This window comes from Peromyscus eremicus, chromosome 1 (genome assembly GCF_949786415.1).
Source record: "Peromyscus eremicus chromosome 1, PerEre_H2_v1, whole genome shotgun sequence".
Lineage (NCBI taxonomy): Eukaryota > Metazoa > Chordata > Mammalia > Rodentia > Cricetidae > Peromyscus > Peromyscus eremicus.
This window is the reverse complement of record NC_081416.1, coordinates 82,093,187-82,119,845: the sequence shown is the minus strand read 5'-3', so window position 1 is coordinate 82,119,845 and position 26,659 is coordinate 82,093,187. Positions and strand designations below refer to the sequence as shown.

At 40.1% G+C, this 26,659-nt stretch overlaps 1 protein-coding gene across 1 annotated transcript in view; it reads left to right on the top strand.

Moving 5' to 3' along the window:
- LOC131907720 (phospholipid-transporting ATPase ABCA3-like) overlaps positions 1-26,659 on the top strand; it is an 86,714-nt gene that overhangs the window by 11,985 nt on the left and 48,070 nt on the right. Inside the window, exons 6-14 of the mRNA XM_059258853.1 lie at positions 4,434-4,550; positions 4,875-4,992; positions 5,275-5,448; positions 8,854-9,035; positions 14,216-14,347; positions 18,049-18,178; positions 24,296-24,450; positions 24,635-24,790; positions 25,379-25,589. Coding sequence (XP_059114836.1) covers positions 4,434-4,550; positions 4,875-4,992; positions 5,275-5,448; positions 8,854-9,035; positions 14,216-14,347; positions 18,049-18,178; positions 24,296-24,450; positions 24,635-24,790; positions 25,379-25,589 — 1,375 coding nt within the window. The remainder of the gene's footprint in view (positions 1-4,433; positions 4,551-4,874; positions 4,993-5,274; positions 5,449-8,853; positions 9,036-14,215; positions 14,348-18,048; positions 18,179-24,295; positions 24,451-24,634; positions 24,791-25,378; positions 25,590-26,659) is intronic.

The window sequence follows — 26,659 nt, the reverse complement described above, 5'->3', positions numbered from 1 at the left end:
AGACAGGGTTTCTCTGTGTAGCTTTGTGCCTCTCCTGGAACTCACTTGGTAGCCCAGGCTGGCCTCGAACTCACAGAGATCCGCCTGGCTCTGCCTCCCGAGTGCTGGGATTAAAGGCGTGCGCCACCACCACCCGGCTACTTTATAATTTTTTGATAGGTGGGATGACAGTAGAATTTATTCTAAAGCTTTGGTTCTTGGTTTGGAGCAATTTTGCTCCATTGGTCACTTGGCAATGTCTGGAGGGAATTTTCACAACTAAGACAGATATTACTTCCACCTGGTTGGTAGAAGCCACAGATGTTGTTGAATATCCTACAGTGCCCAACATAGTGTCCTGTAATGCAAAACTGAACTGTCAACATCAAAGCTGAGAAACCTTGATATGCAATGAAGACACAGGAGAATGATCTATACAGATTTTCTCAGTAATATTTAGGTTGAAAATCCAGGTCTGGGCCTACTAAATTGGACATACTACTCATATAAAGTCCTTGTTAGTCATCTTCTTTTGACTGTGGTTATGATTCAACCTGGCTGGGGAACTGGAACCCATGCCTTCTATGCCAGTGTTGCTACTGTCTTGGCTCTGGGGTATGTCTTCCTGAGTTGTAAGATGGAGATGCTGGAAGCACCATCTAAAGGTGTCTGGAGCACTTACCCTGCTAAGCTCCCACCTTCTCTGAAATCTGGCCCTGGAAACTCCAGCTGATTTTCCCTCTCTGGGCTTGCTCTGTCTCTTCACCCCAGGCAGCTGCTGGGCTCTGCTTCAGTTCCTACTCCAATCATCGAGACAATTACTAGCAATTAGCTGAGCACTGGGTAGACCCTCCCAGTTCACCTTGCCCTTTCCTTCTTGTCCTTACATAGAAACAAAGAGTGCTTTCACAGCTTTGATACTTAGCCAGCTGCATATTTTTCACTGCAGGTGTGGACCAAATCCAGAGCCTTGATCATTTGTAGGCACTGATGAACTTAGGCTATTGGCTAAAACACTGCAAGAACTACCCCTGGCCCCTCAAACCTGGTGTGTGGTTACTTTTCTCATTGATGTGACAGAAGCAAGGAAAGAGTGATTTATTTTGGTTCTTAGTTTCACTGTTGCCACTTCATAGTGTGGAATGATATGTGGAACTGTGGTGCTGTGGTGCTGTGGTGGAACAGAGCAGCTCACATTGTTAGGGTCATGGAGAAGTCCCACAAAAGACCATCATTCATGTATGCAATCAACAAGAGTTTTTTTATTCCAGCATGCTGGGGCCTGCCATCCCACATAAAGGCAAAATGGCCAAGACCCCAAGAGGGATGTGTGGGCTCCTTTTAAGAACAGCAGAAAGAGAGTTTCTAAGGCAATTAGGTCATTTTAGATATGATTGGCTTAAGAAAGTGATAATCATATTAGTACATTCTAATTGGCCCGGGCTAGTCGAGGGCTGGTCAGGGCTACAGTTTTCCATTTGGGGGCAGGCTTGGACAAGTCCCAGGCTTTGTCCTTGAGCTGCTGTGGAGGCTGGCTGGCCTAGTACATACTGACTGGGGGCTGGCTCAGGGGCCCAGGCTTGGTGCATCCTCTCTCTCTTGTCCATGTTGTCAGGGGCACCAGTGATTAACTGCCATTTGTTCATGGACCTTTAGAAACTGCTTGTTCAGTCTCAGGAAACTGAAATTGACTAATCTCCGAGAGTCAGATCTCTGAGAGAAGACTGGGCAGCCTGTTATGGCACCTGCTTGGTCCTCTCAACACCATGGCAAACAGGAAAGAGAGAAGGGAGATGGGTGAAGAGAAGGCTAAGGAGATTGAGGGAAGGCATACTCCTCTGGGCATGCCCCCTACCTTCCACCATTTTCCAATAATGTCATATTATAAATCAAGTGAGCATTTCATTCATTAGAATAAATCCATAATGATCAAATTGTCTCTAGAGACATTCCACAGAGTGTACTCTGCTAGTCTCCTACTTCTTAATCCAATTGATTTTAAAATTAAGATTGATCATTATATCTAGGTGAGAAATTGCTTTCTCTTGCATCATCATTAGGATGTACTGCAACAGTCTGTATTTCTTATATATTTTAGGGGCATCCACCCTGATGTTTAGGCCATTCTTTCATGAGAGACTCCCCATGGTTGATTTTGGAGTAACTCTAGCCATAAGTTCAGCTAAAACTAAACACAATTGTAGGAAGCTTTGTTTCTTTTGAATCCTGGCCTCTCATGTCCTAAAAGTCAATTTCTCATTTTTGTATTTCTTAAATAAATAGCCTCCTTTAAAATTATCATGAATAATGTCTTTTAAAGAAATTTCTAGTTATTTTTTCTAGCATTGTATTTTTGTTATATTTTACTTTAATCTTTCAGGATTTTAGACTTTAGGGATTTTAGATTTTATAGATTTTGGGCATGTCTTTCAGCAAATTCTCAAACATGAGGAAAACATAGAGAATCACCCAACAGGTCTGACATTATAAATTCCATTCTAAGTCCAAACCAATCAATTATGACAGCTATCAGTGATCTAAACTGAGAGACTGGTCAAAAGAAAATTGTAAATGTAAATTAAATTTATCCTGAAGCCACCTCTCAGTGCAGCGTTCTGTACCTAATACTGCACGACAGTCAATATTATCCCCTCAACAGGCTCTGAATCACCCAGCACCAGACCTCTGAGCAATCCTGTGAGATGCCGTGCTGATTAGGTCAACTGCGGTTGGAAGACCTGCCCACTGTGGGCAGCACTGCTCCATGGGCTGGGGTCTTGGACTGCATAAAAAGGAGGAACTGACTGAGCATTCATCACACACAAACAGACATTCTCTATGTTATTGTCCTCAAATTCTGTCTGTATACACTGCTAGTAGGGCTTGGTGACTCTACTGTTGCAGGGTGTGACCCATTTTTTTTTTTTTCAGAGCTGAGGACCAAACCCAGGGCCTTGCGCTTGCTAGGCAAGTGCTCTACCACTGAGCTAAATCCCCAACCTTTTTTTTTTTTTTATGAACCATTTCTTTTATCAAATAAACTTCCAAACTGAATTGTCTAAAGTTTTTCCTTTATCACTAGCCACTAGGAATTGGAGGCATTGGAGACATGCAGCGGCAACTGGAAGAGGCAGGAACAGGGAGTCCTTCAGAATGATTCATAATACTGTTGCCTCCTCCCAGTCTAGCTTTCTAATCTGAAACTTATTTTTCCCGCATGTGCATATGTATGTGCACCACATGTGTGCCTGTTTCCTGCAAAGGCCAGAAGAGGGTGTTAGATCCCTGGAATTGGAGTTACAGATGGTTGTGAGCACCATGTGGGTGCTGGAACTGAATCTGGGTCTCTGGGCCCTCTGCAAGAGCAATGTGCTAGTTACTCGCTCCTCCCCCAACCCCTTTATCAGCTTGACACCAGCTAGAGTCATTTGAGAAGAGGGACTCCCCACTGAGAAATGCCTCCATGTGGCTGACCTATGGGCAAGTCTGTAGGGTGTTTTCTTGATTGATGATTGATGGGGAAGAGCCCAGCCCATTGTGGGTGGTGCCACCTCTGGGCAGGTGGTCCTGAGTTGTATAAGAAAGCAGGCTGAGCAAGCCAGTAAGCAATGTTCCTCCATGGCCTGTGTTTCAGCTCCTGCCTCCAATTCTTTCTCTGACTTCCCTCTGTGATTGAAGTATAGCCTGAGAGTTTTAAGCTAAAATAAACCTTTTTCTCCCCTAAGTTGTTTTTGGTTGTAGTATTTTATTACAACATTAGAAACCCTAACTCAACCAAGCAACCAGTGCTCTTAACAACTGGGCCATCTCTCTAGCCCCTGGATTTCTAATTTGTAAATCCAGAATAGATTTGTGTAGATACGCTATAGGATAAAAGCAGTTCTAGACAGTGTTAAGATGAATACACGTGGCTTTGTGCTCATAAAACGTTATTTATAAAATGTAAGGTGGGTCATAATTTGCCTAGCCCTGCTCAAATCTACATTAGAATTGAAATGTATTTACCTTTTGGGTTTATTACTTCCTGGAAGTAGGGTACAATGAAAAGAAGAGTAATCTTAGTTTGCTTATCTGTTTTTCAAGACAGGGTTTCTCTATGTAGCCCTGGCTGTCCTGGAACTCACTCTGTAGACCAGGCTAGCCTCAAACTCATAGATTTGCCTGCCTCTGCCTCCCAAGTACTGGGATCAAAGGCATGTGCCACTATGCCTAGCTTAATCTTAGCTTTTTAATTTTTAGTTTTTAAAGGTGTTTCTTATATCAGAACCAGAAATTGCTAAGTCTTAGGAGAAAAAAATAAATTCTGCACCCAGAATTCTGAGTAGAAATTACGCCACTCATTAGGTACAAAGCTTCCATTTGGGTTGTGATATTCAGGCTGTGTAGGGTAAGATGAGAGAAGGCATTTTGAAAATTGTTTTTCATAACACCTGGCTTATGTTGATCTCCTTCAGGAATACCAGCTCATGGTGGGACTCAGTAATGCTATGCTCTGGGTTTCATATTTCGTCACCTTCTTATTGATGTATTTCGTTATCATCTGTTTGCTGTGTGGGATTTTATTTCTCAAGGCAAGTATTCATTTGTATGCAGCATACCACAGCTTTAAGAGGGATGAGAAGTTGAGGTGTGGGCAAAGTGTGTTAGTTTGCCAAAGAGTAAATGTGTTTGGCACTGACTCCACTGTGGAAGTTCAAAAGGCATAGTCGATCAGACAGTGAAGAACAGATCTAGGTGAATGGCCCTTCTGTAGACAATGAATTCAATGGCCCCGGTAAAGTGAGTGGCGTGACTCACCTCACTGGGGCCAGTGTTCAGTATTCTGCTTTACTTCCAAGCCTTTGTTCCTCATCATTTCACATGTGATTAAACTAGCTTCCTAATTATTTCATCAGATTACACATGAGAGAGTCTTTGAACACAGTGACCCGCTATTCATCGCCTTCTATTTCCTGTGTTTTGCCACTTCCTCAGTGTTACTTGGCTTCATGATTAGCACATTCTTTGATAAAGGTGAGTCGAAGGCACTTTCCGTGAAACAGCCTGTGAGTTGATTGAAAGGGAATCTTGTTTGGAAGCTCCCCCAGTTTCAGATGCCACTGGATCAATTTCAGGAAAACTTCTTCTCATACTATCGTTTAAGCAAAAGTCTTTATGGGGCACCTTCTGCGCACTAGACCCAGTGAAAGATGCCAGTGATGCGGGGGTGGGCATGAGTCCCCTCCCTTTGGAGAGCTTTGTTCCTAGCTGCTGCAGCTTGTGTTTACTGACCGTCTTTTCCTTCTCCCTTTCCAGCTTCTCTGGCCACTTCTATTGCGTGCTTCCTCCACTTTCTCACATTCTTTCCTTACTTAATCATATTTCCAATATATGAACAAACAAGTCTCGGCGGGAAGCTGGCTCTCAGTCTCATCACAAACACAGCGCTAGCTTTTGGGACTGACATAATATGCAAGATGGAAATGAAAGGTGAGCCTTCCCTTTGTGACAGCACCTTTATTAGTTTTCAACCCAGAAGGAAAGGACAGAACACCCAGGGTTGGGCGAGAGCATGGATACAAGGTGTTCGAGTGGTCCCACATATCGGTTTTATCATAAAACATTGTATGCACACTGTGCACATACACACACACACACACACACACACACACACACACACACACACATATATACATATATATATATGTACATGAGAATTAAGAATTATATAAGCAGTATTACAAGTAATATATTAGGTATTTATGTTTGCACACATATGTATGTCCATGTCTTACCTGTGTCTCTTCTAGGGGATAATTTTGTCACCCCAGACAACAGAAGCCTGTCACACTGAAAGATGTTAGTGTTTTACTACTGACATGATTTTAGTTTTTTCATAGAGTTTATCCAGCTGAGAAAAATTCAAGTAGGATTGTAGTGCATAAAAGAATATGCTTACGTGTTTAGCTTTATTTAGAATGATGGTAAGTGGCCTTGTGTTTTCATTCTTTGTTATTTTCAGTATGATTGGCTTTGTGTTTTAGTCTTGCATCCTATAACCAGAGAAGTTTTTGTGATTCTTCTTGTGATATCTTTGTTTGAATTTGGTATATTAGCATAATAATGCTAACCATATATATTGACACAGGAATTATTTCATTCTTTATGTTTTCTTTTTGGGAAGAGTCTGAGAAAGAGTGGGGTTAATTAGCCTTTAAACATTTGGTAAGATACACAATGAAAACATACAGTTTAGATGTTTCTTTGTTGAACTTTTTGTTGTTCTGTTCTTTACAGATACAACCTATCTTAGTTAGGCTTCTGCTGCTGCTGTGATAAAACACCATGACCAGGACAACTTACAAAAGAAAGTGTTAAATTGAATTAACCGTTTTGGAGGGTTAGGGTTCATGATGGCAGAGCAAAGGCATGATGGTAGGAACAGCTGAGAGATCGCATCCTAAAACTGCAAGCAGAAGGCAGAGAGAACACTGAAGATGATGGGAGGCCTTGGAAGCCTCAAAGCCCACCCCTGTGACACACCTCCTCCAGCAAGGCCACACCCCCTAACTCTTCCCAATCAGTTCCACCAAATGGGGACAAAACTTTCAAACATATGAGCCTCTGGGGCCATTTTCATTCAAACTACCACATAATCTTTTTGCAGATCTGTTCAACTTTTCTGTTTTTGTTTTTAATTTCTAATATATATTATGCAAATCAATAGAATTGTAATATTTCTATACTTTCACAAATCATGGCTTGATGGCCATTGAGTTCATATCCTATCTCAATTCTTCCTGTTGCATGGTTCTTACTATCTGGTAACCCTTTTCTTACTTTCAGGTCATCTGTTTATTGTTCCCATATATTACAAAATAGAATACTTTTACATTTGTGTCTGGCTTATTTTAATTAACAAGACTAGCTCCACCCAAATTTACTGCAAATGAAGATTTCATTGTTCTTTATTTCTAAATAATATTTTACCGTGCATGTATACCACATGTTCTTTATTCCTTTGTTTTGAGACAGACATCTAAACTTATTTCATATTTTGTATATTGTGAATAGTCCCTCAACACACATGAGTGTGCAGGTGTCACATTGACTTCATTTTGTATACACGACAGTGGGATTGCTGCTAGTTCTTACATAATTCACCATTCCATCCGCTCCCATCCTCTAGTGTTTGCTCCAAGAAATCTGCTTTTACTCCAGTCAGTTTATCTCTATGTGTTACTTGGTGCTGCTCTCATGGATGTTTTAATATTCTTTCTTTGTTCTGGATTTTTAAAGATTTAACCATAAAACATTTCAGAGAGGTTATTCTGGGGTAGGGTAATTTATTTTTGCTGTTCCAAGTGCTTCCTGTACCTTAATGTCCATGTTTTTTTGTTTGTTTGTTTGTTTTTTTACCAACATTTGGATGCTTTGGGGTATTATTTCATTGGCTAGGTCTTCTGTATCCTCAACCTGCAGCCCTTCTCCCTTGGGAAGGCCGATTAGACAAATATTTGACCATTTGATGATGTCTCAGAGATCTTGTGTTTTGTTTTTATTTTTCTAGTACATAGTATTTCAAGGTCTGATACTCTTTCTTCTAACTGATCTCTCTGTTGAGGCTTTTATACTTGATTTACAAAGCTTCTAATTTTAAAGATTTCTCTTTGATTCTTTTTCAAAATCTGAGTCTTTACTAATTTTCTCATTTGTATCCTGAATTATCTTCCTTAATTCATTTAACTGTTTATCTGCATTCATTAGCCTCTTTTAAAATCATTCTTTTGAATTCTTTACCTGTCATATCACACACTTTGATATCTTTGGAACCTGTTGCTAGTTACTCACTTTAAGGGGGATACTGTCTCCTATTTTCATTTTTCTTGTGTTCATCAGTGCAGCTTTTACTTTTACCCAGTCGTAACTTCCAATCCCCTACATGCTAGCCTGGATAACAGAAGTTGAACCTTATTTCTTCTTACTGATGAATATAAGTTTATATGTATTCTTGGCTGTTGTCATGAAGATTTGCCTTAGAAAATTGGGGTACTGCTGCCTTACAACACAGATATTTACTTTAATGATTCTATGATTTTGTGTGGTTTTTATGTCCCTGTAACTTTTAGTTGGGCTTGGATGAAAGTCTCCTTCCATTATTATTTACTTCCTTTTTCTCCTGGGCAACCTAAATGTAAGGGCATCATCAAATAACAAATAGACAGCATGTGTCTCCAAAATACAAGCACAATTTCTTCCTTATTTAATTTCAAAGCAGCTGTGTATGGTGGGGGTCTCTACAAACACCATGGCCAGCAGTGTTGATATGCAAGAGGCAAGATGGAAGTCTGCTTCAACAAGACTCAGTAGCCAGTGTTGGTTCAAACTTCAAGAGTCTGACCCTGGCTAGTTTATTTTAGGCATATTTAAGCACAGCAAATTTGGAATAAAATTTCCTGGTGATAATTAACTCAATTCCATGTTCACAAAAAAGCTTAAGATGTAACTACATCAAAACTCTTGTAAAGTACAAGTGACATCTTTCATATTCCAAGATAGATTCTGTAGATTAACTGAGAAAGCAAATGAAGGTAAACAATGCTCATGATAGGGGTCTGGGGGAGGATAGTGCTATATATTGATTGAGATAAACAGGCTCAAGATAAAGATCTGAGGGAGCCAGTGTGGCCTGGTCATAGAGATAGCACACAAGACACCATGCTATTAACCATATCCATTCCCAGTCTTCTGGGAAGAAAACAGGTTATATATCTGTTCCTTTGAAGAATCAACACTGCCTGTTTAACATTCCTGGTTTAAGACCTACATGCCTCATACATGTTTGCTTCAGCCATTGTTGGACATCTAAAGTAACTGTCTCCCATTCTGTTTCAGGTGATGGCGCTCAGTGGTACAACTTTGCTACGAAAATAAAAGCCAATGATGACTTAACTTTGGCTCATATAATAGGAATGTTTTTACTTAGTGCTTTTCTGTATGGCCTTGTGGCCTGGTACGTAGATGCCGTCTTTCCAGGGAAGTATGGTGTGCCCAAGCCGTGGAACTTTTTCCTGCAGGTGAGCGCACCTGCACCCATGTTCTTTAGAACCCCCAGGCATTCTGTACCTGTCTGCAAAGAGTAAGCAGGATTGAGTCTAACAGCCTCTGCATGGGGGCTGTGATGTCAGACTTCTTGTTCCAGTGACAAATAACTCAGAGGGACAAGTTAAAGGAACAAAGGTTCATTTAGGCCCAGTCCACAGTCCCATGGCCATGTCACTTTGAGTTGAGGAGAAGCAGAGCACATCTGTGCAAAGGTGTGACCAAACAAAGCTTCTCATCTCATAGATATCAGGAAACAGAGCTGGGATGTCTTTGCTGGTGGGATCCTGCCCTCTTCACCTTTATTCCATCAGTGCCTAGGTTACTGGGTGTTGCATAATCAATGTTGTTCCCTCCCCTTAGTTATTCCTCTCTGGAAAAACCCTCAGGGACATACTCAGAAATGTGTTGTATTGAGTACCTAGACAAATCTCAAGGCGATTAAATGGACAGTGAAGATTAGCCACCATAATTCCTCATTCTTATTGCACTGTAACGCCATTGTTTGCCATATGTATTTATGAAATGAAATGGTTTTCTGCAAAGAAATCCCATCTGAATGAATACATGGCGATGTCTGTAGACCCTAGTTAGGAGAGGAGAAATTATGCCTATGCCTATTTTTTATTTTTTATTGATATAATGAATGCATATTAATGGAAACTGGCATACAATTTTAATACAAATATGTGATGAGTAGTTGATTAAATCAGGTTAATTATTGTTTGTATTTCCTTAAAAAATTATCATTTCTTTGTTTTGAGAAGCTTTAAATTCCTCTCTTTTAGTCCCTTAGAAGACAAATTAGTAGATTACTGTAAATTATAGTCACCCTGCCAAGCTGTGGAACAGTAGATCATATTCCCTCTAAGTTTATTTTTCCTTTTACACCCTCCATTTCCTAGACTGTAGTGACTATATACTATTCTGTATTTCTAAGAAATTGGCATTTATTTTAGCTTGCATTGTGGGTTATTTTGCTTAACATTATTTCCTCCAGGTATGCATGCCAAAGTAAGCAAATGGTACAGTCTTCCACTTGCATGTATACCCCATTTTCTATATCCATTCATCCATCAAATCTGTGTCTTGGCTACAGAGAATAGTATTGCAGTAAACATAGAGTAAAATTGGGTTGCTATTTCTATCTTTGTTCTTCTGAGGATCTTCTGTGCTGTTTTACATAATGGATGCACTGATTTGGATTCCCACTAGAGATGTGTGAGAGTCCTTTCTCTCCACATTCAGCAGCATTTGTTATGTTTGTGTTTATGCTAATAGTCATCAATGTGTGTGATTATATATCCTTGTGTGATTTTGATTTGTAGCTCCCTTAGTGATGGTGAATAATTTTTACTTACTGGCCCTTTGTACGCCTTTTGAGAAATACCTGTTCATATAATTTGCCATTTTGAAATTGCATTACACTTGTTTTTCTCACTATTGAGAAGTTTCAATTGCCTATATATTCTGAAAACACTCCTTTTGGACAACTAGTGTTCAAAGTTCACAGGTAAGCTTTGCTGTGTTGATCATTACACCTGCTTGCAGATGGTCCTTGGCTCAATGTGATTCCATTGGGCTGATTTTGCTTATGTTGTTGAACTGTGGGGATCTTATTATAAAAAGCATCACCTATCCCAATATCTTACAGTATTGCCCCATTTTCTTCTAATACTTTTAGATGTTTGATTCTCATATGTGCTGTAAGATTGGCATCTGATCTTTCTGTGCACAGATATCCAATTTTCTCAGCAACGTTTATTGAAGAGACTTTTAAAATTCAATACATTTCTAATATTTGGCACCTGGTCAAAACCCAACTTCCTATACATATATGGACTTGTATTTGGATTCTATAATGTGTTTCATTCATCTGTGTATGTTGTTATTCCAGTGTTATCTTAGTCAGATACCACAGCTTTACAATATAGGGAAAAACCAGAGATGTTGATTTTGTGGTCAGATATTCTCTGTGTGTGTGTGTGTGTGTGTGTGTGTGTGTGTGTGTATACAAACATATATTGGAACACATTCCTGATAAGATAAAAAGGTAGGTTATTGGATCTACTTTTAAAAAGCAACTATTAGTTTTAAATATTTTACATTGGATTGGATTTTTGTATATTGTATACAAATTGTGTATATTGATACAAAGTTGAGATCATTTTTGCTGGAATATACTGTTCATACATTTCTACTCTTGTTCAAGGTATTGTACATATACAGTTCATTTAACAATGTAATACAAATTGTTAGTCCTTGAAAGTTATTATTATAAACTGTTTAGGATAATAAAGAAATTCAGGTCAGTAGTTAGTCACCTATTACATTCGAACTTGTCATTATATTAGGTATGTTTTCAAGGTCAAACAGATATTTTAGATAGACAGATCATCTTCAGACACTTCAGAGATCTACAGAATATAGCATTTAAGATGGCTTAATAACATAGATTCTTTTATTAATGACAATGAGACATGTCTGCCCCTGGCAATACCAACCTACTTCAGAGAAGATGAAGGGCATTGAAGAAACTCCTTATGGAGTTTACTTTCATTGTGGCAAAAGTTAGCCACTGGACAAGAAAGTACCCTTGCTTCAACTGCTGACAGTATACTGTCCAAAATGGACAAGCAGGACACAAACGAAAGCACTGCGGAACCTTGCCGAGACAAGATAGGAAGGCCCTCATAATATCCTGCTTCACAGATAAGTCTGTCAGATATGCTAGGCCTGTAGGATGGCTGCCCCAACATTGCAAATGAACCTGGGGTGACTGTCCAGGCATTCAGCTGTTTCTGTCATTTCTCACATTTTTTTGGAAGTTACTTGCCTGCACTTCCTATTTACTTGGGTAATATTATTTCCTTCTCTGGTCTCTGAGAGAGTTGAAGACCAGATAGTTATAGTTATAGTTTTCCTTGTTAACAAATTCAGAAAAGAAACTTACTAAAGAGATGTAAAGTGTGTAAGTTTGAAAGACATCAAAAGATAATTTGGAGTTGGTAATACAAGTTAGGATAGAATGTGAATTAGATACAACATTTTGGACTCACCAAAATAGGATAAATGATGGAGTATTTTCTCTGAATTTGTCAAATGTTAATGGACTGGGCATTGTTAATGTAATTCTTGACTGTGTACATTATATATAGTTATTGTACTTATTGTATATAGTTTTTCTTATATTAGTTATAACCTTTTATTATTTTAGACAAAAAAGGGGAAATGTGGTGATATTTTGTAGTACTCTAATAAAACTTGCTTGAAGATCAGAGGACAGAGCCAGCCACAAAGTTGACCACAGAGGTCAGGCAATGGTGGCACACACCTTTAATCCCAGTACTAGGAAGGCTGAGACAGGAAATGATAGGGCTGGGCAGAGAAAGGAATATAAGGCAAGAGGAGACAGGAATCAGGCCTTTAGGCTGAGGACTCAGAGACGTTCAGTCTGAGGATTCGGGGAGACAGGATCTTCTCTTTTCAACTGAGGCATTGGCGAAGTGAGAAGTGGCTGTGGCTTGTTTCCTCTGATCTTTCAGCATTTACCCCAATATATGTTTTTATTATAAGACCATTTAGGATTCATGCAACACATACCTGTGTGCATGCATGTAGTGCAGTGGAGGACGCTCAGTGTCTTTCTCTATCACACTCCTTACTCCTTTGAGACAGGGTTTCTTACTGAACCTGCAAGGAAGCAAGCCCCACATTTAGCATCCTATTTAATTTCTTAATGTTATTAAAGAAGTCATGTATTTGATTAAATTTACCCCCAGGCATTTTTGTAGCTATTGCTATTGTTGGTGGGATTATTTTCTTGATTTCTATTTCAACTAGTGTGTTTTTATAATATTAAAAAATTATTCAATTCTGTAGTTAGCTGGTGAAGTTCACTGAATTTATCAGTTATTGCCTGCAAACTGAAATCATCTGACTTCCCCCTTTGCTGTTTGGGTGACTTTTATTTATTTCTCTTACTTAATTGCCTGGCTAAGACTTCCACTATCAAGTTAAATAAGGATGGTAAAATATGAACACCCTTGTTCCAGATGTTAGAGTGAACACTTCCAACGTTCCCCCATTTGAGATGATGTTGGCTGTGGGCTTATAATCGTCTTTAGTGTGTTGAGTAAATTCTTACCATACTTTATTTTTTGAAAACTTTTATAATGAAGATATTCTGAATTTTTACCAAATGCATTTTCCATCCCTATTGGGATGATGCTATATTTTTTAAGGATCAAAACTTAATAATTTGTCAAATATATAATTAAGTGGTGCAGGCTGTCCTCCATAGTTAAATGGTAAAGAAGGCAGGGACTACACAGTACAGTAAGTTGCCCTACTTGGTTTTGAACTAAGACACTATAGACTTGCCTTTCATTGTTTGTATAACATCAGTAAAAAGGACTATGCTGGGACACTTTGCTCAGCCTTGGTGTAGGGAGGAGGAGACTGGACCTGCCTCTGCTGAGTCTACCAGGCTGGGCTGACTCCCCAGGGGAGACTTTGCCTTGGAGGAGGTGGGAATGGGGGGAGTGAAGGGCTGGGGGATGGGAGGAGGGAGGACTGGAGAATCCGTGGCTGATATGTGAAATTAAGTTAATTATAAAATAAAAATATTTTTAAAAAAGAAAAAAAAACAAATAAATATTTTTTTAAAGGACTGTTTGGTTTAAAAAAAAAGCAAAGTGGTTTAAAATATTTATGAAAATGATTTTGTCCATCAGACTCACTGAAAAGTTCTAGCATTTCCACAATATGTAGATCAACCCTGCTGGAAAGATCTGACTCGGAGTGGACAGCGCTGCTCACTCTACCCTCCTGAGGCAACATCATTGACTTTCTTCTTGTAAAGCCCAGCTTTCAGCAGAACGCGTGTTCTGTAATTGTAATGTTAGAAAGTAATATTACAGACAGACAATTAGCTTCACAGTTTAAAGTCATTTATTGTACTCTCTTCAAACTAGAGTGAACTGAGCCAGAGAGCTTTGAAATCTTTAGAACACTTACCTTTCCAGTAATACCATGATGATGATGATGATGATGATGATGATGATGACGACGACGACGACGACGACGACGACGACGAAGAAGAAGAAGAAGAAGAAGAAGATGATGATGATATTGGTTGTTCTTGTTATTTTAGAAAACCTACTGGTTTGGAGAGCAAGCCTCAGACAACGAAGAGAGCCAAATCACTGACTTACCCACAAATGATTTTGTTGAGCCTGAACCCATTGGCTTAGAGGCTGGAATCCGGATTCAACATTTGTACAAGGTATTTATTCAGCAGGTTTCTGTTTCTTGATAGGATGGAGAGTCAGTTTACTATGAAGATTAATGTTTGTCATGGTCTGGTCACAATTCCACAGCTATGCTAATGAAGAGTCCTTTAGTAAGATAAAATTTAAGTGTTGCCTGGGCATGGCAGTGCAGGTTTGTTATCCCAGCACTTGGGAGGCTGAGGCAGAGATATTGTGAGTTTCACTCACTTGGATTATAGAATGAAAGTCTGTCTCTAAACAACATCTCTGTGCTAGTTTTCTCCTTCCTTCAAAATAGGAGCTACCTTTATGTAGCTAAAAATGGTATCTTCCGTGGTCCTCCATGGTGGAGTCAAAATGCAAGCTACTTTTATTAGACATTTGAAAATTATACCCTGATTTGTTTTATTAGAGATTAAACTGTTCGTACTATTTTCTGCCAAAATATTTGGCAGATATGTTTTGTTAGGCTTTTATTCATTTCTGGATCTGGCAGGGTGTATTTTTTTCTTTTTCAGGAAACTCATACCTGCTGACATTCCCTTGCCTCCCAAGGAGCTATTCCAACTTCATTTGAATGTTTAATTTCATAATTTGTGGCAATTGAATCCTTTCCATAGTTTCTGCTGTCTCCCTGGGTTAAGGGACGGGTCATGTGGCTCCTTTTCCGCCAATGAGTTGCCCCCACATTCTGCTTTGATTGTATTAGTACAGGTGTCAAACAGCCTTTTCCCTGGTTTTCTTTGGATATTTCCTGACATCACACATTTTCTTAATATGGCAGTGCTATATCAAAGGAGTGTGTTGTGTCCCTTTTCTGCTGTCTCTCCTCTCTTCATTTTTATTTCCCTGCAGAACTGCCCTCCCATGCTCCTCTGTTGTTACGGTGGTTCATCCAGAATTGCTCTGACACACAGCTCTGCTGTTACAGTAGTTCATTTTTTCCAGATCTCTCCCCAAACTTGCACAGGGAGTGTCGTGAGTGCTCAGCCAACCCAAAGCCCTTTTCTGTAGCATTGATTGTTTACTCAAGAAATTCAGCAGCTGGCTTCTGATAATGCATTGTTTTCTAGAAGATGACTGGTACTAGGGATACAGAAATGAATACATCAGATAAAATTCTTATAGTAACTAGGCTATAAAATCAACAAGGACTAGATTATTTACAACACCCAAGAATGATAAACCTTCTAAGCTGAACTTACAAGTTCTGTATGTTTTCTTCCTTGGAGCCATTTGATAATTCTAACCATGGACAAGCACCCCTGCCACAAAAAGAACTCTACTAGAGTAATGAGAGGCATGTAAAGGTTTTTTTTGGGGGGGAGAGGGAGGGGTCATTGTTGGTTGGCATGACAGATTGGAAGTTGAAGGATCTAGACAGATGGCCAGTCATTTAGTGATCTATATTGATATGGAGAAACTGGACCTATGACTCTAAAAGGAAGCATGCAATCTCTATACTTGGGGTACTCCAAAAACAAAGTCAATTTTAGAGCTGGGAAATGAAGCAGACTAAAGAAATAATTCCAAACCCTGGGACAAAAGGAACTCTCCCTGAATATTTCTAGACTGAAGAAATTTAGACCTGCACAACGGCAGTCCGTAAAAAAGCAAGAAGAGATTTTCCTGGGCATTCACTAAAATCCATTTCTGAGGTGAGCTGACCAAGCCTAAACTCTGTCTTTACTCTGTTGAGTCCCAGATTAAGTGGAGGTAAGGCCTCTTTCCTGTGTATTTAATAAGCAAAGGAGTTAGTCTGTGGTGGATGATAACAGCTACCACATAGCCATGGTTTTCTCATAACAAAATGTATTGAACAAATGAAAACGTTAGACATGTGAAGAAGCATGAAATGGTGACCATTAACCAACAGTAAACATGTACAGTATAAGAGTTTCATTAGGAACGTGATATAGATGTTAGGACTAGTAGGCACAGATTTAAAAGTAATGATTAGTATATGTCATAAGCCCATCACAATGCACATCTCACCATAAATTGAAATCAGAATGTTTTTATCACCAGAGTGGGAAAAAGAGTAAAAGATAAATAACCAGGAAACCCAAGACGTCTGTCAAAGAAGAGAATATATTCTTATTGTCCTTCTTTGTCTCCCAGAACTTCAAAGTAAGGTCCTATTGCTGAAGACACCACATATTTTGGACATAGGACTTGGAGAAATTAAGTTGTAATAGACCTGGAAGCCTCCTCCCTCAGGACTAGCCCTCATACTGTCACACACTGCTGTGACAGTTGTGTTAAGAAGAAAAGCAGTAATTAGTCATACCCAGCTGCATGAATAGTCCTATCCAACTTAAAGCCTCTGAGCCATGGGGTAACAAACCCCCATTGATATAACTGCAGTGAACCCTTATACCTTATACATGATGCTCAGGGAACATTATGGAAAAGCAGGAGGGAAAATTGTAAAGCCAGAGGAACAGAATGCCTGCTGTGAAATAGTATCTTCTAGACATGACGTGGAATTTTCACCTCCAATGTCAACAATATGGGAGGAAGGGAGAGAGGGAGATGCTTGAGGAGGGAGGAAGAGAGAAAGAAGGAGTGGGAGAATAGACCGTACTTAAGTGTGTCTGCAACAACAACCAAGAGGTCAGGTTGAAGGTTTTTAGGTAGGGGTTTAAGGAATTTGGTTCAGGGGAGGAGCTAATGTCTAGTAGCAAGAGTTCACTTCTCAGTGTTTGGTGAAAAACTTAAACGGCACTGTGAGTGCCTGGTACTGTTGAAGGTCTGGATCAGCTCTAAGCCTGTAGCAGAAAATCTGCAATTTACCATCTTATCCAAAGCACTGTTTCCTTCAGGCACAGGTGGAGAAAGGTGTGTCTAACTAGTCTTTGCGATTCCTTTTGCAACTTCCTGCCCATTGTTAGATATACAGTTTCCATGGTGTGTGCTTCCCGTGTTGCCCAGCTGATACACTGCCTTTCTTCCTTGTTAAGTATCTGACTATTTACAGAAGTGTTGTTCTGAGCTCTCTATTTGTTCCACTGAGGCATACTTTGGCTAATGTTTACTAAAATGCTAAATCATTCATATGTATATATGCATATGTGTTTTCCTGTTCTCCTGTTACAATTTTTTTTTCTGTCATGAGAGAAGGTGCGGTGTATACCTTCTTCATAGCTACAATCAAAGCATGTTCTACAATGTATGCTACACAACAATAATTTCTTGTTGAATAAACAAATGAGCTGATTAGCACTGATTAATGACTAATGAGCTTTTAGTATGTGGTAGAGAGAGATGGCTGGGGTCTGTCAGTCCCAAATTTTGGAATGTGTAGCTAGGTAGGTAGTTGTGTGGCTCATGCGTTCCCCTTAGGTGTAATGAGTAGTGTCCACCAGCTGGTGAAATGCAACGCGATCTTCAATAGATCATTCTGAGACAAAGGAGAAAGACTGACTGAGGTCACTGGGCCTGACTGGCTGGGGCTGGCTGGGGTTTTATCAGCTTTAAGGTTGGAGCAGAGCAACAACCTAAGACTGGTCAGGGGGAGTCTGTAGCCTGCCCTGAAACCGTCCCTATGTACTGCTTGAAAGCATTGTTTGGTCTCCATAATTTAATCTCTCTTTGACTTTTTTTTTATTTCCAGCCTTGAGATTAATGACATTTTTCTCCAACTCTGAATAATTGCTGAGTCCTCATTTACAGGTAACAGTAATCAAATTAGTCCTTGTTTTTCCTTTTACAGGAATTCACCTTAAAAAATAGTACCCTGATGGCAGTAAAAGACTTGTCTTTGAACTTGTATGAGGGACAGATAACAGTTCTTCTAGGACATAATGGGGCAGGAAAGACCACCACCTTGTCCATTCTCACAGGTGTGTATCTGGGGTCACACTGAGGGTGGTGTGTATCCAGGGTCACACTGGGGACAAGTTCAGTGGACCAAGCGTCAAGTGTGAGGCTTCTGCTGACACTTCTGAAGCTGACATCATCGTAATACAGTTAGTTAATTCACTCAGTTCTTAAAGTACAAACCATTATTATACAGTTGGATTAGTGCTTATTTCTATGTCTCGGATGCTTCAAGCCCACCTTTCTTTGGAGTGTGCCATTCAGACTGATCATCCAAGTTCCTCTTTTAAAGTTTGTGGTCATCATCTTAATTTGGTCCCCACTTTGCTTTGCTTTCTGTTCTTCTCTCCACGTCACAGGAAACCATTATGATTTTCTTGGTGTGCATTACTCCCCCTGTGAATGCATACCATGAATATATATTAATTTGTTGACAATATTTCAAACACAGAGCTAAACTGAAATTTTTTAAATCAAATAACCATATATATATATATCAAATAACCATATATATATATATATATATATATATATATATATATATATATATATATAACCTATTCTACTATTCCAACATTTTACTGTACTTTTTTTTCTTTTAAAAGATTTATTTATTATGTAATCAGTGTTCTGTCTGCATGTATGCCTGCAGGCCAGAAGAGGGCGCCAGATTTCACTATAGATGGTTGTGAACCAGGTGCTGGGAGTTGAACTCAGATCCTATAGAAGAACAGCCAGTGCTCTTAACCACTGAGCCATCTCTCCAGCCCTGTTTACTGTACTTTTTATATACCTGTCAACCCATTTAAAAATATTTCAAAGTTAATTTTAGACATTAAATATTCTTTCCATTATGTAACTTAGACATTTTCTTTTGATAAAAATATTTTGTAATATTTAAATTTTATTTGCTAAATTTTGACCTATGTATACATCTGTATAGCCCAACTGTTTCTTAAGATGGGGAACTACACCCAGAAAATTCTCTAATTTCTCAAATAGTCCACTTAAAAATAAACCTCATTTTTATTTACTTATGTTGTGTGTCTGGGGAGAGGCACATTTGTGCCATAGCACACATGTAGAGGTCAGAGGCCAACCCCAGCAGCTCTCTCTCCTTCCCGTGGGGCTGGTGATTGAACTCAGGCTGTCAGGTGTGGCAACAAGAGCCTTTACCCACTGGACCTCAAAATTCCACATTTAATTCATTTCAACCAATACATTTCATATGAGCCAATAACTTTGTTTATTCCATTAATATAGATTATTAACATGCAAGGTTTTGAGATAGAAACCCAAAGTGAACAGATAGGCCACAGTCCTTACCTCCAGGGATTTTATATTGGTTGAGGATGCTGATGAGTAGACAGGAGTTTTGTAATGTGGCTTGAGAAACACATCTCAAAGGGAGGGTTCTACCCTGGCAATCTTGGCAATCTTGAATAATTCCTGCTTTGAGTCTTGAAAAAACCATGAATAGAAAGAGTGATGTGTATTACAAGGACATACAGGACCTGGGAACAAGAGCATAGCAACTGTCACATGACCAGAGAAGAGAAAAAGAGTGAGGAATGGCAGAAAGAACATGACAGTGTCAGGTGAGATCCGGGACAGGCCTGAGATCTCTAGGGCGTGCCGGACGGGTAGGGCTTCTGAGACAGTGAGTGATGCAGATTGAATGTTAGTGAATTTCTCCTGAACCTCAGTTTAAAAACTTCTTCTTAAAGGCATTCTTTCTGAAGTAGTGTCATGTGACTGTAAAGGAATCACTGTCATGGTTGACATCACTGCAGTATCTCCTCCCACTCACAGATGTCCCTGTATCTGCTGTCTTGGAACACACTCCATGTGTTACGTGTGCATGACAGTTGTCGCAAAGGCACGTCCTTGTCCCAGAACCCGTTACTGTTGCTTTATAAGGCAGAGATTTTCAAATGTCCTTAAGCCCAGTGCAGTGACTAGTGCAGAAGAGGATGCACAAGAGAGAGCCAGCGGTGATGCAAGAGTGGAGGCAGAAGAGGGGCTGGCACCACCACCTGCCAGGCACTGCCACCTGCCACTGCGGCCTGCTGAAATCAAGGGACCAGTGCTGTGGAGTGTTCAAGATGTGTTACATTCGTTTATGCTGGGGGAACACTTGTCTAATGACGCAAAGATATGCTCAAAGCACTAGCTGGAGAAATAAGGAAAGATAAGTAAATTAGACAGCTACAAACAGGGAAAAAAGAAATCAAAACTGTCTCTGTTTACAGATGACATTATACATAAGGGATTCCAGAAATTCTGCCAGAAAACTTCTAAAAATCAATCAACAGTTTCAGTAACATGGTAGGATACATAATCAACACACACCAAGAAATGGATAGCTTTTCTATGCCCCAACAAAGAGTAAGAGATCATGGACACACTCCCATTTACAATAGCTTCAATGAAAATAAGATATCTGTGAATAAACCTAACCAAAGAGGTGAAGGGCTTCTACAATGGAAACCTTAAACCTCTGAAGAAAGAGATAGAGACACTAGAAAACAGAAATATATCACAGGTTCATGGCTGATAGAACTAATATTGTGAAAATGGTCATTCTACCAAAACTATTCTTGGATTTGATGTAATCTTAATTAAAATCCCCATATCATTCTTCAAAGAAATGGAAAAACTATCCTATGATTTACATGGAACCACAAAGGATTCTGCATAACTAAAACAATCCTGAGCAAAAAGAACAATGCCAGAGGGATGTATACTCTAGACATGAAGATATATTACAGAGCCATAGGAATAAAGACAATATAGTACTGGAGAAAAGCAGATGTGCTTTTGTGAACACATGTGAACAAATTTGAAAGTGAACAAAATTGAAGATCCAAACATGAGTACAAGTAGCTACAGCCATCTGATATTTGAAAAAGATGCCAAAAACATATGCTAGACAAAAGAAAGTATCTTCAATGAATGGTGCTTAGAAAACTGCATGTCCACACGTAGAAGAATGTTATTAGACCCGTATCTATCACCAAGCACAAAAACTAACTCCAAATGGATCAACAACCTTAATGTGAAACCCGAAACTGGCAGAAGGCAGTACCCTATATATGATATAGATCTAGGAAAGGACTTTCTAAATAGGACTCCATTTGCCCTGGAATTAAGGACAACACTTGATAAGTGGGACATCATAAAACTTTTTAGCATTTTTGCTTCTGTACATCAAAGGAATAAAATGAAGTGAAAAGGAAGCCCATAGAGTGGAAGAGAATATTTTCCAGCTAACCATCTGAAAGAAGATTAATATCCAGAATATATAAAGAATTCACTATTGATGGGATTGCAAATTGCTTCAGCCACTATAGAAATCAGTGTGGAGAATTCTCAAAAAGATGAACATGAATGTGCTCTCTGGACCAGTTATTTAACCCTTGGCATATGCCCCAAGGACTCAATAGCCTACTCCAAAGAGACTTGCTCAGTCATGTTTATTGCTACTCTAATCACAAAAGCTAGGAAATGTTCTTCAACTGATGGATGGGTAATGAAAATGTGGTCCAGACACACTATGGTATACTACTTAGCTGTCAAGACAAACAGACAAACTGAAATCATGAACTTTGCAGGTAAATGGATGGAACTAGAAACGGTTATACTGAGTGAGGTAACAGAGACCCAGAAAGACAAGCGTGGACTGCTGTCTCTCATCTGTGCCTCCTGGCTCCAAATCTTCAGGTGGGGGTAAATAACCTGGAGTAACTGCAGGTACCAGGAAAACGAAAAGGGACTGTGGGGTGGCACCAGAGAGAAGAATATCAGAGTACAAGTGATTTGAAGGGAGAAATTAAAATGGAGGTGAGAAGGAGATGAATACAGAAGGAGAGAGAGGGAGAGTGTAAACTAACAGTGAGGATGTCCGGAATCAACCCCACAAAGAATCATATTATTTCTATTTACCTAGAATTACTTATAATACATACAAGTCTGTGTGTATGCCTATATAGTTTAAATGGAAATTTCCCACCTGGGCTGACAGTACCATAGACTATGTAACAGAAACCCCAATGCTAGACATGAGAAGCCCCTTTTCAAGTTGTTGGCTGGGCAAATCTTATAGGCCATTGCTATTGCCATTGGTTTTCATCCTAGGGTTTGAAGGTAAATCTCTATTCCTGATGACACCATACACTTCAGACACAGGATTCTGAGGATCTGAGCTGGATCTCCCCTGAAAGGCTCCTCCCTGAGGACCAGCTTTCATGTTAACAGGAGGTACCATTTAGCCCTCCAAAGGGGGAGGCAATCAACAGTCCTATCCAGCTGGGACACCTATGTACAACAATGACCAACGATAACCTGAAGGGCACAGTGGTGGCTGTGGGAGTCCGTTCTCGGGTTCCTCGTGGCTTTACCCACATAGAGGATGATCAGGACCACGGGCCTGAGTGCAGGTGTCTGAAATGGTCTGCACTTGGCTGTGCTAGGGGAGGAGGTCTTTTGCTCCACCCCTTGGCGTCTCTATAAAAACCCTGGGGCAGAGACAGTCGGGCCCGTTGGAATAGGTTCCAGGCCCTCTCGAGGCTATCCTTTATTTTCTATCTGTTTCTCTCCGCGATATTCTCCGCAATAAATCCTTCTATTTAATATTTCCTGCTGCTCACACTCAAGAAAACTCTGGGGAACTATGGGGTTGGTGGGTAAACGCCCCACAGGTGGCATGTGTGCCTCAGCAGTAACCAACAACTCTCTAATTGGACTTAAGGCCTGCTCAGCAAGAGGGAAATCGTGCCTGGTGCTGGAATCTGGCCAACTACCCAGGGCTAGTGAGGTCACGGATCTTGGAGGAGAGCCTAAAAACACAGCTTTACTAAACCATCATGATTCCTAACTATATTATAAATATTTATCCTTGTAAACACAGATACATATAGACTTCTCACCTTATCAAAGAAACTTCAATAAATGGAGACCATTCCAAAAATTGACAAAAATCCAGAAAATAAGTGTGTGGTTCCCAGCTCAGCTGATACATCTATAACACAACTCCTGTGCTTAAGGCTCGGGGACCATCAAGGAAGAGGGTGTGGAAAGACTGTAAGAGCCAGAGGGACAGGAAGTCCGCTCTGAGATCGTGTCTCCTAGAAATGTCAGGGAAAATACACCCGTGAAATCTCAACGACATGGTTGCTTAAAGAAGACCCAAACAGGCCGGGCGCTGGTGGCGTACTCCTGTAATCCCAGCACTTGGGAGGCAGAGGCAGGTGGATCTCTGTGAGTTCGAGGCCAGCCCGGTCTACAGAGCTAGTCCAGGACAGGCTCCAAAGCTACAGAGAAACCCTGTCTCAAAAAACTAAAAAAAAAAAAAAAAAAAAAAAAAAAAAGAAGACCCAAACAAGGAGGATAGCAGTAGATATCTTAACATGGAAGTGGAAATCTCACAGGGCCCCAGCCATACACAAAGAGCTACAGTAAACTAAGGGATGTCAAGAGAGGGAGAAAGTCTTCCTCAGGAAAGAACCTCCTAATTGGCTATACATTACCTGAAATCATATATGTACAAGAAACATTATATTGACTGAGAAGGTTATATTTATATATTTTGGAATACATATATACCTACTTATCAACAATTTAAAAAGAGGTCACAAAATTGATAGTAGAGGGAGGCAAATGGGAGGGGTTGGTGGGAGGAAAGGAAAGGGGGGAAATGCTGTAGTTACATCAATTTAATTCCAAAACCAAACAATATTTTTTCTTTTTCTTTTTTTTTTTTTTTTTTTTTTTTTGGTTTTTTGAGACAGGGTTTCTCTGTGTAGCTTTGCGCCTTTCCTGGAACTCACTCTGTAGCCCAGGCTGGCCTTGAACTCACAGAGATCCACCTGCCTCTGCCTCCCGAGTGCTGGGATTAAAGGTGTGTGCCACCACCGCCCGGCTCCAAACCATTTTCAAAAAGGATATAAATTAAACAAAAAGGAAAAGTCATTTCTCTCTCCATCATCATCAGATTATATGACCATTGATGCCATGTATCTCTGTGGGTGAATTTGTTGCTTTTGCATGATCCATAGACTGCAGGCTATGCTCTAGTAGGCACCCTGCTGTCATGTACCCCTGCTGAAGCTAAGCCCTGCCTTGTCTTTGCTTAATTCTAGGTTTGTATCTTCCTACCAGAGGAAAAGTCTATATTAGTGGATATGACATCTCATCTGACATGGTTCAAGTTAGGAAAAGCTTGGGCTTGTGTCCCCAGGATGACCTGTTGTTCCCGATGCTGACAGTGTCAGAACACCTTCATTTCTACTATGTGGTGAGCACTGGCTTTCTGCACTCTTCAAATCCTCCAGGCAGTGTGAAAGAGGACCTGCCGCTTTACCTTCATCAAAAGTTCATGCTGGAGGCAACATATGCCGACAGCTCTGTTAAAGCCCGATGTAAGAATTTTCTAAGCACGAGGTTAAAAACACTGCATAAACTTTGGCTCCTCTTTTTAGATAAAAGGAATATCTCCAAGTAAACGATACAGAGAAATTCACAGGATGCTCACTTCTTTTGGCCTGCTACAGAAAAGGGATGCAATGTCAAAGGATCTGAGCGGAGGGATGAAACGCAAACTCTCAATCATTATAGCTCTTATAGGGGACGCTAAGGTAAATAACACTTCAAATGGGGCTAGCAAGATGGTTCCATGGTAAAGTAGCTACAGGGCATGTGGAGACCTGCCATCAGATCCCCAACACCCAGGTAAAAGTGCCAGACATGGTTGTGGGTGTCTATAATCTTAAACCAAAGATGGTATGGAGATAGGCAGGTCCCCAGAGCTTGCTGTCCAACCAGTCCAGCTCATTGATGAATTCTGGGTTCAATGTGAGACCTTGTCTCAAAAAATAAGATGTAGAGTGATTGAGGAAGACATTGGATATCCATCTCTGACATCCACACATGTATACAAAGATAGTAAGAAATAAAATAAAATGGGTCTCTACTCCTCCAGATTCAAACACAAAAGCTGGCATAAATCCAACTCCCGCAAATTGTAAGGAGAGGGGCTTCCCATTATTAATGTAGCTGATGTAAAGTGGTCATAGGTGTGATAGTTAATGACTTAGCAGTTATTCATCCTAGGGTGAGCTGGAGTCCGTATCTTTGATTAAATATGTCTCCCAAGTACAGTAGATTATCCCACACGCAGCAAGCATGAAATAAACAGAGCCATGGTTACTTATTCTTGTCTCTAGGTGGTAATACTTGATGAGCCAACATCTGGCATGGATCCAGTCTCCAGGAGGACCACCTGGGACCTCCTTCAGCAATATAAAGAGAACCGAACCATCCTGCTGACCACACATCACATGGATGAAGCTGATGTGCTAGGGGACCGCATTGCCATCCTGGTCATGGGGTCCCTGAAGTGCTGTGGCTCTTCGCTTTTCCTGAAGAAATTATATGGTCTCTCTATTTGATTCTTTGGACATAGGTGCTGTAATAATATTCTTTTAGCTAGGCGTGGTGGTATGTGCCTATAACTGTAGTGCTTGGTAGGCTGAGGAAGTAGGAATGATGGGTTGGAAGCTCTACATAGGAAGACTTTGTCTCAAAAAAACATTATTCCAGCATCATTTTCATTCTTTTTTATCTTCTCTACACAACAAAGTAAAAAAGAGTGCCGGATCATCAGTAGAATGCCTGCCTGGCATGCATAAGCCCTATATTTAACCCTTAGTACTGCAAAAACAAAGACTAATATATAAAAAGTGAGTTCATACAAACCATTTATTATTGACTTTAGAATAATCAGTCTCAAACTAGTAAGAAATACAAACTTGGGAGAGACAGATCAATGAATGTAGTTAACGATGACTTCATTACCGTATTTGAATTCATTCAACTCAAATTCACTGTTTCTCCTATGGGTGAGTTGTTAGATCTCACTCTTCATACACACTATTTAATATTATCTGCAGAACTCTCCCTTCTTATGGATAAGAAAGCCGGGCCTCGTATTTCAGTAGCAAGAAATCCAGAAAGTAATTGGAAGAGATTTGAGCCTGGGTGCATCTGACACCAAAGCCAGTGCTTTTCTGTACTTCATGGTGACTCATCACCTTCCAGGAAGATAGACCACCTATTCTTTTCCCTCCTCCAAAGAAGAATGTGGGTTTTAGTAGTAAATTTTCTGAATGTCAGAAGTAGGGTAAATAATATTGTTGAGCGCCTTTGCACTTACGATCAGTAAATAGAAACCGTTTTTATAGTAGGTCAACTGGGCACACACAATCAGTGCCTGAATATATTGATTGTTGATAGGGTTTTCAGTTGAAAAAGAAGCTGCAATGGGCAATGAGGACTGGGAACATGCTTAGTAAGTGAAGTGTCATGTCAGTATTGGGACTGAGTTTGGGTCCCATGTAATGCTTAAATGCAGGGTGGGCATAGTGGCCTGCCTGTAATCCCAGCTCCAGGGAGACTGAGACTGGAATCCCCAGAGCAAGCTAGCTAGCTAGAGCAGCCAAGTCTTC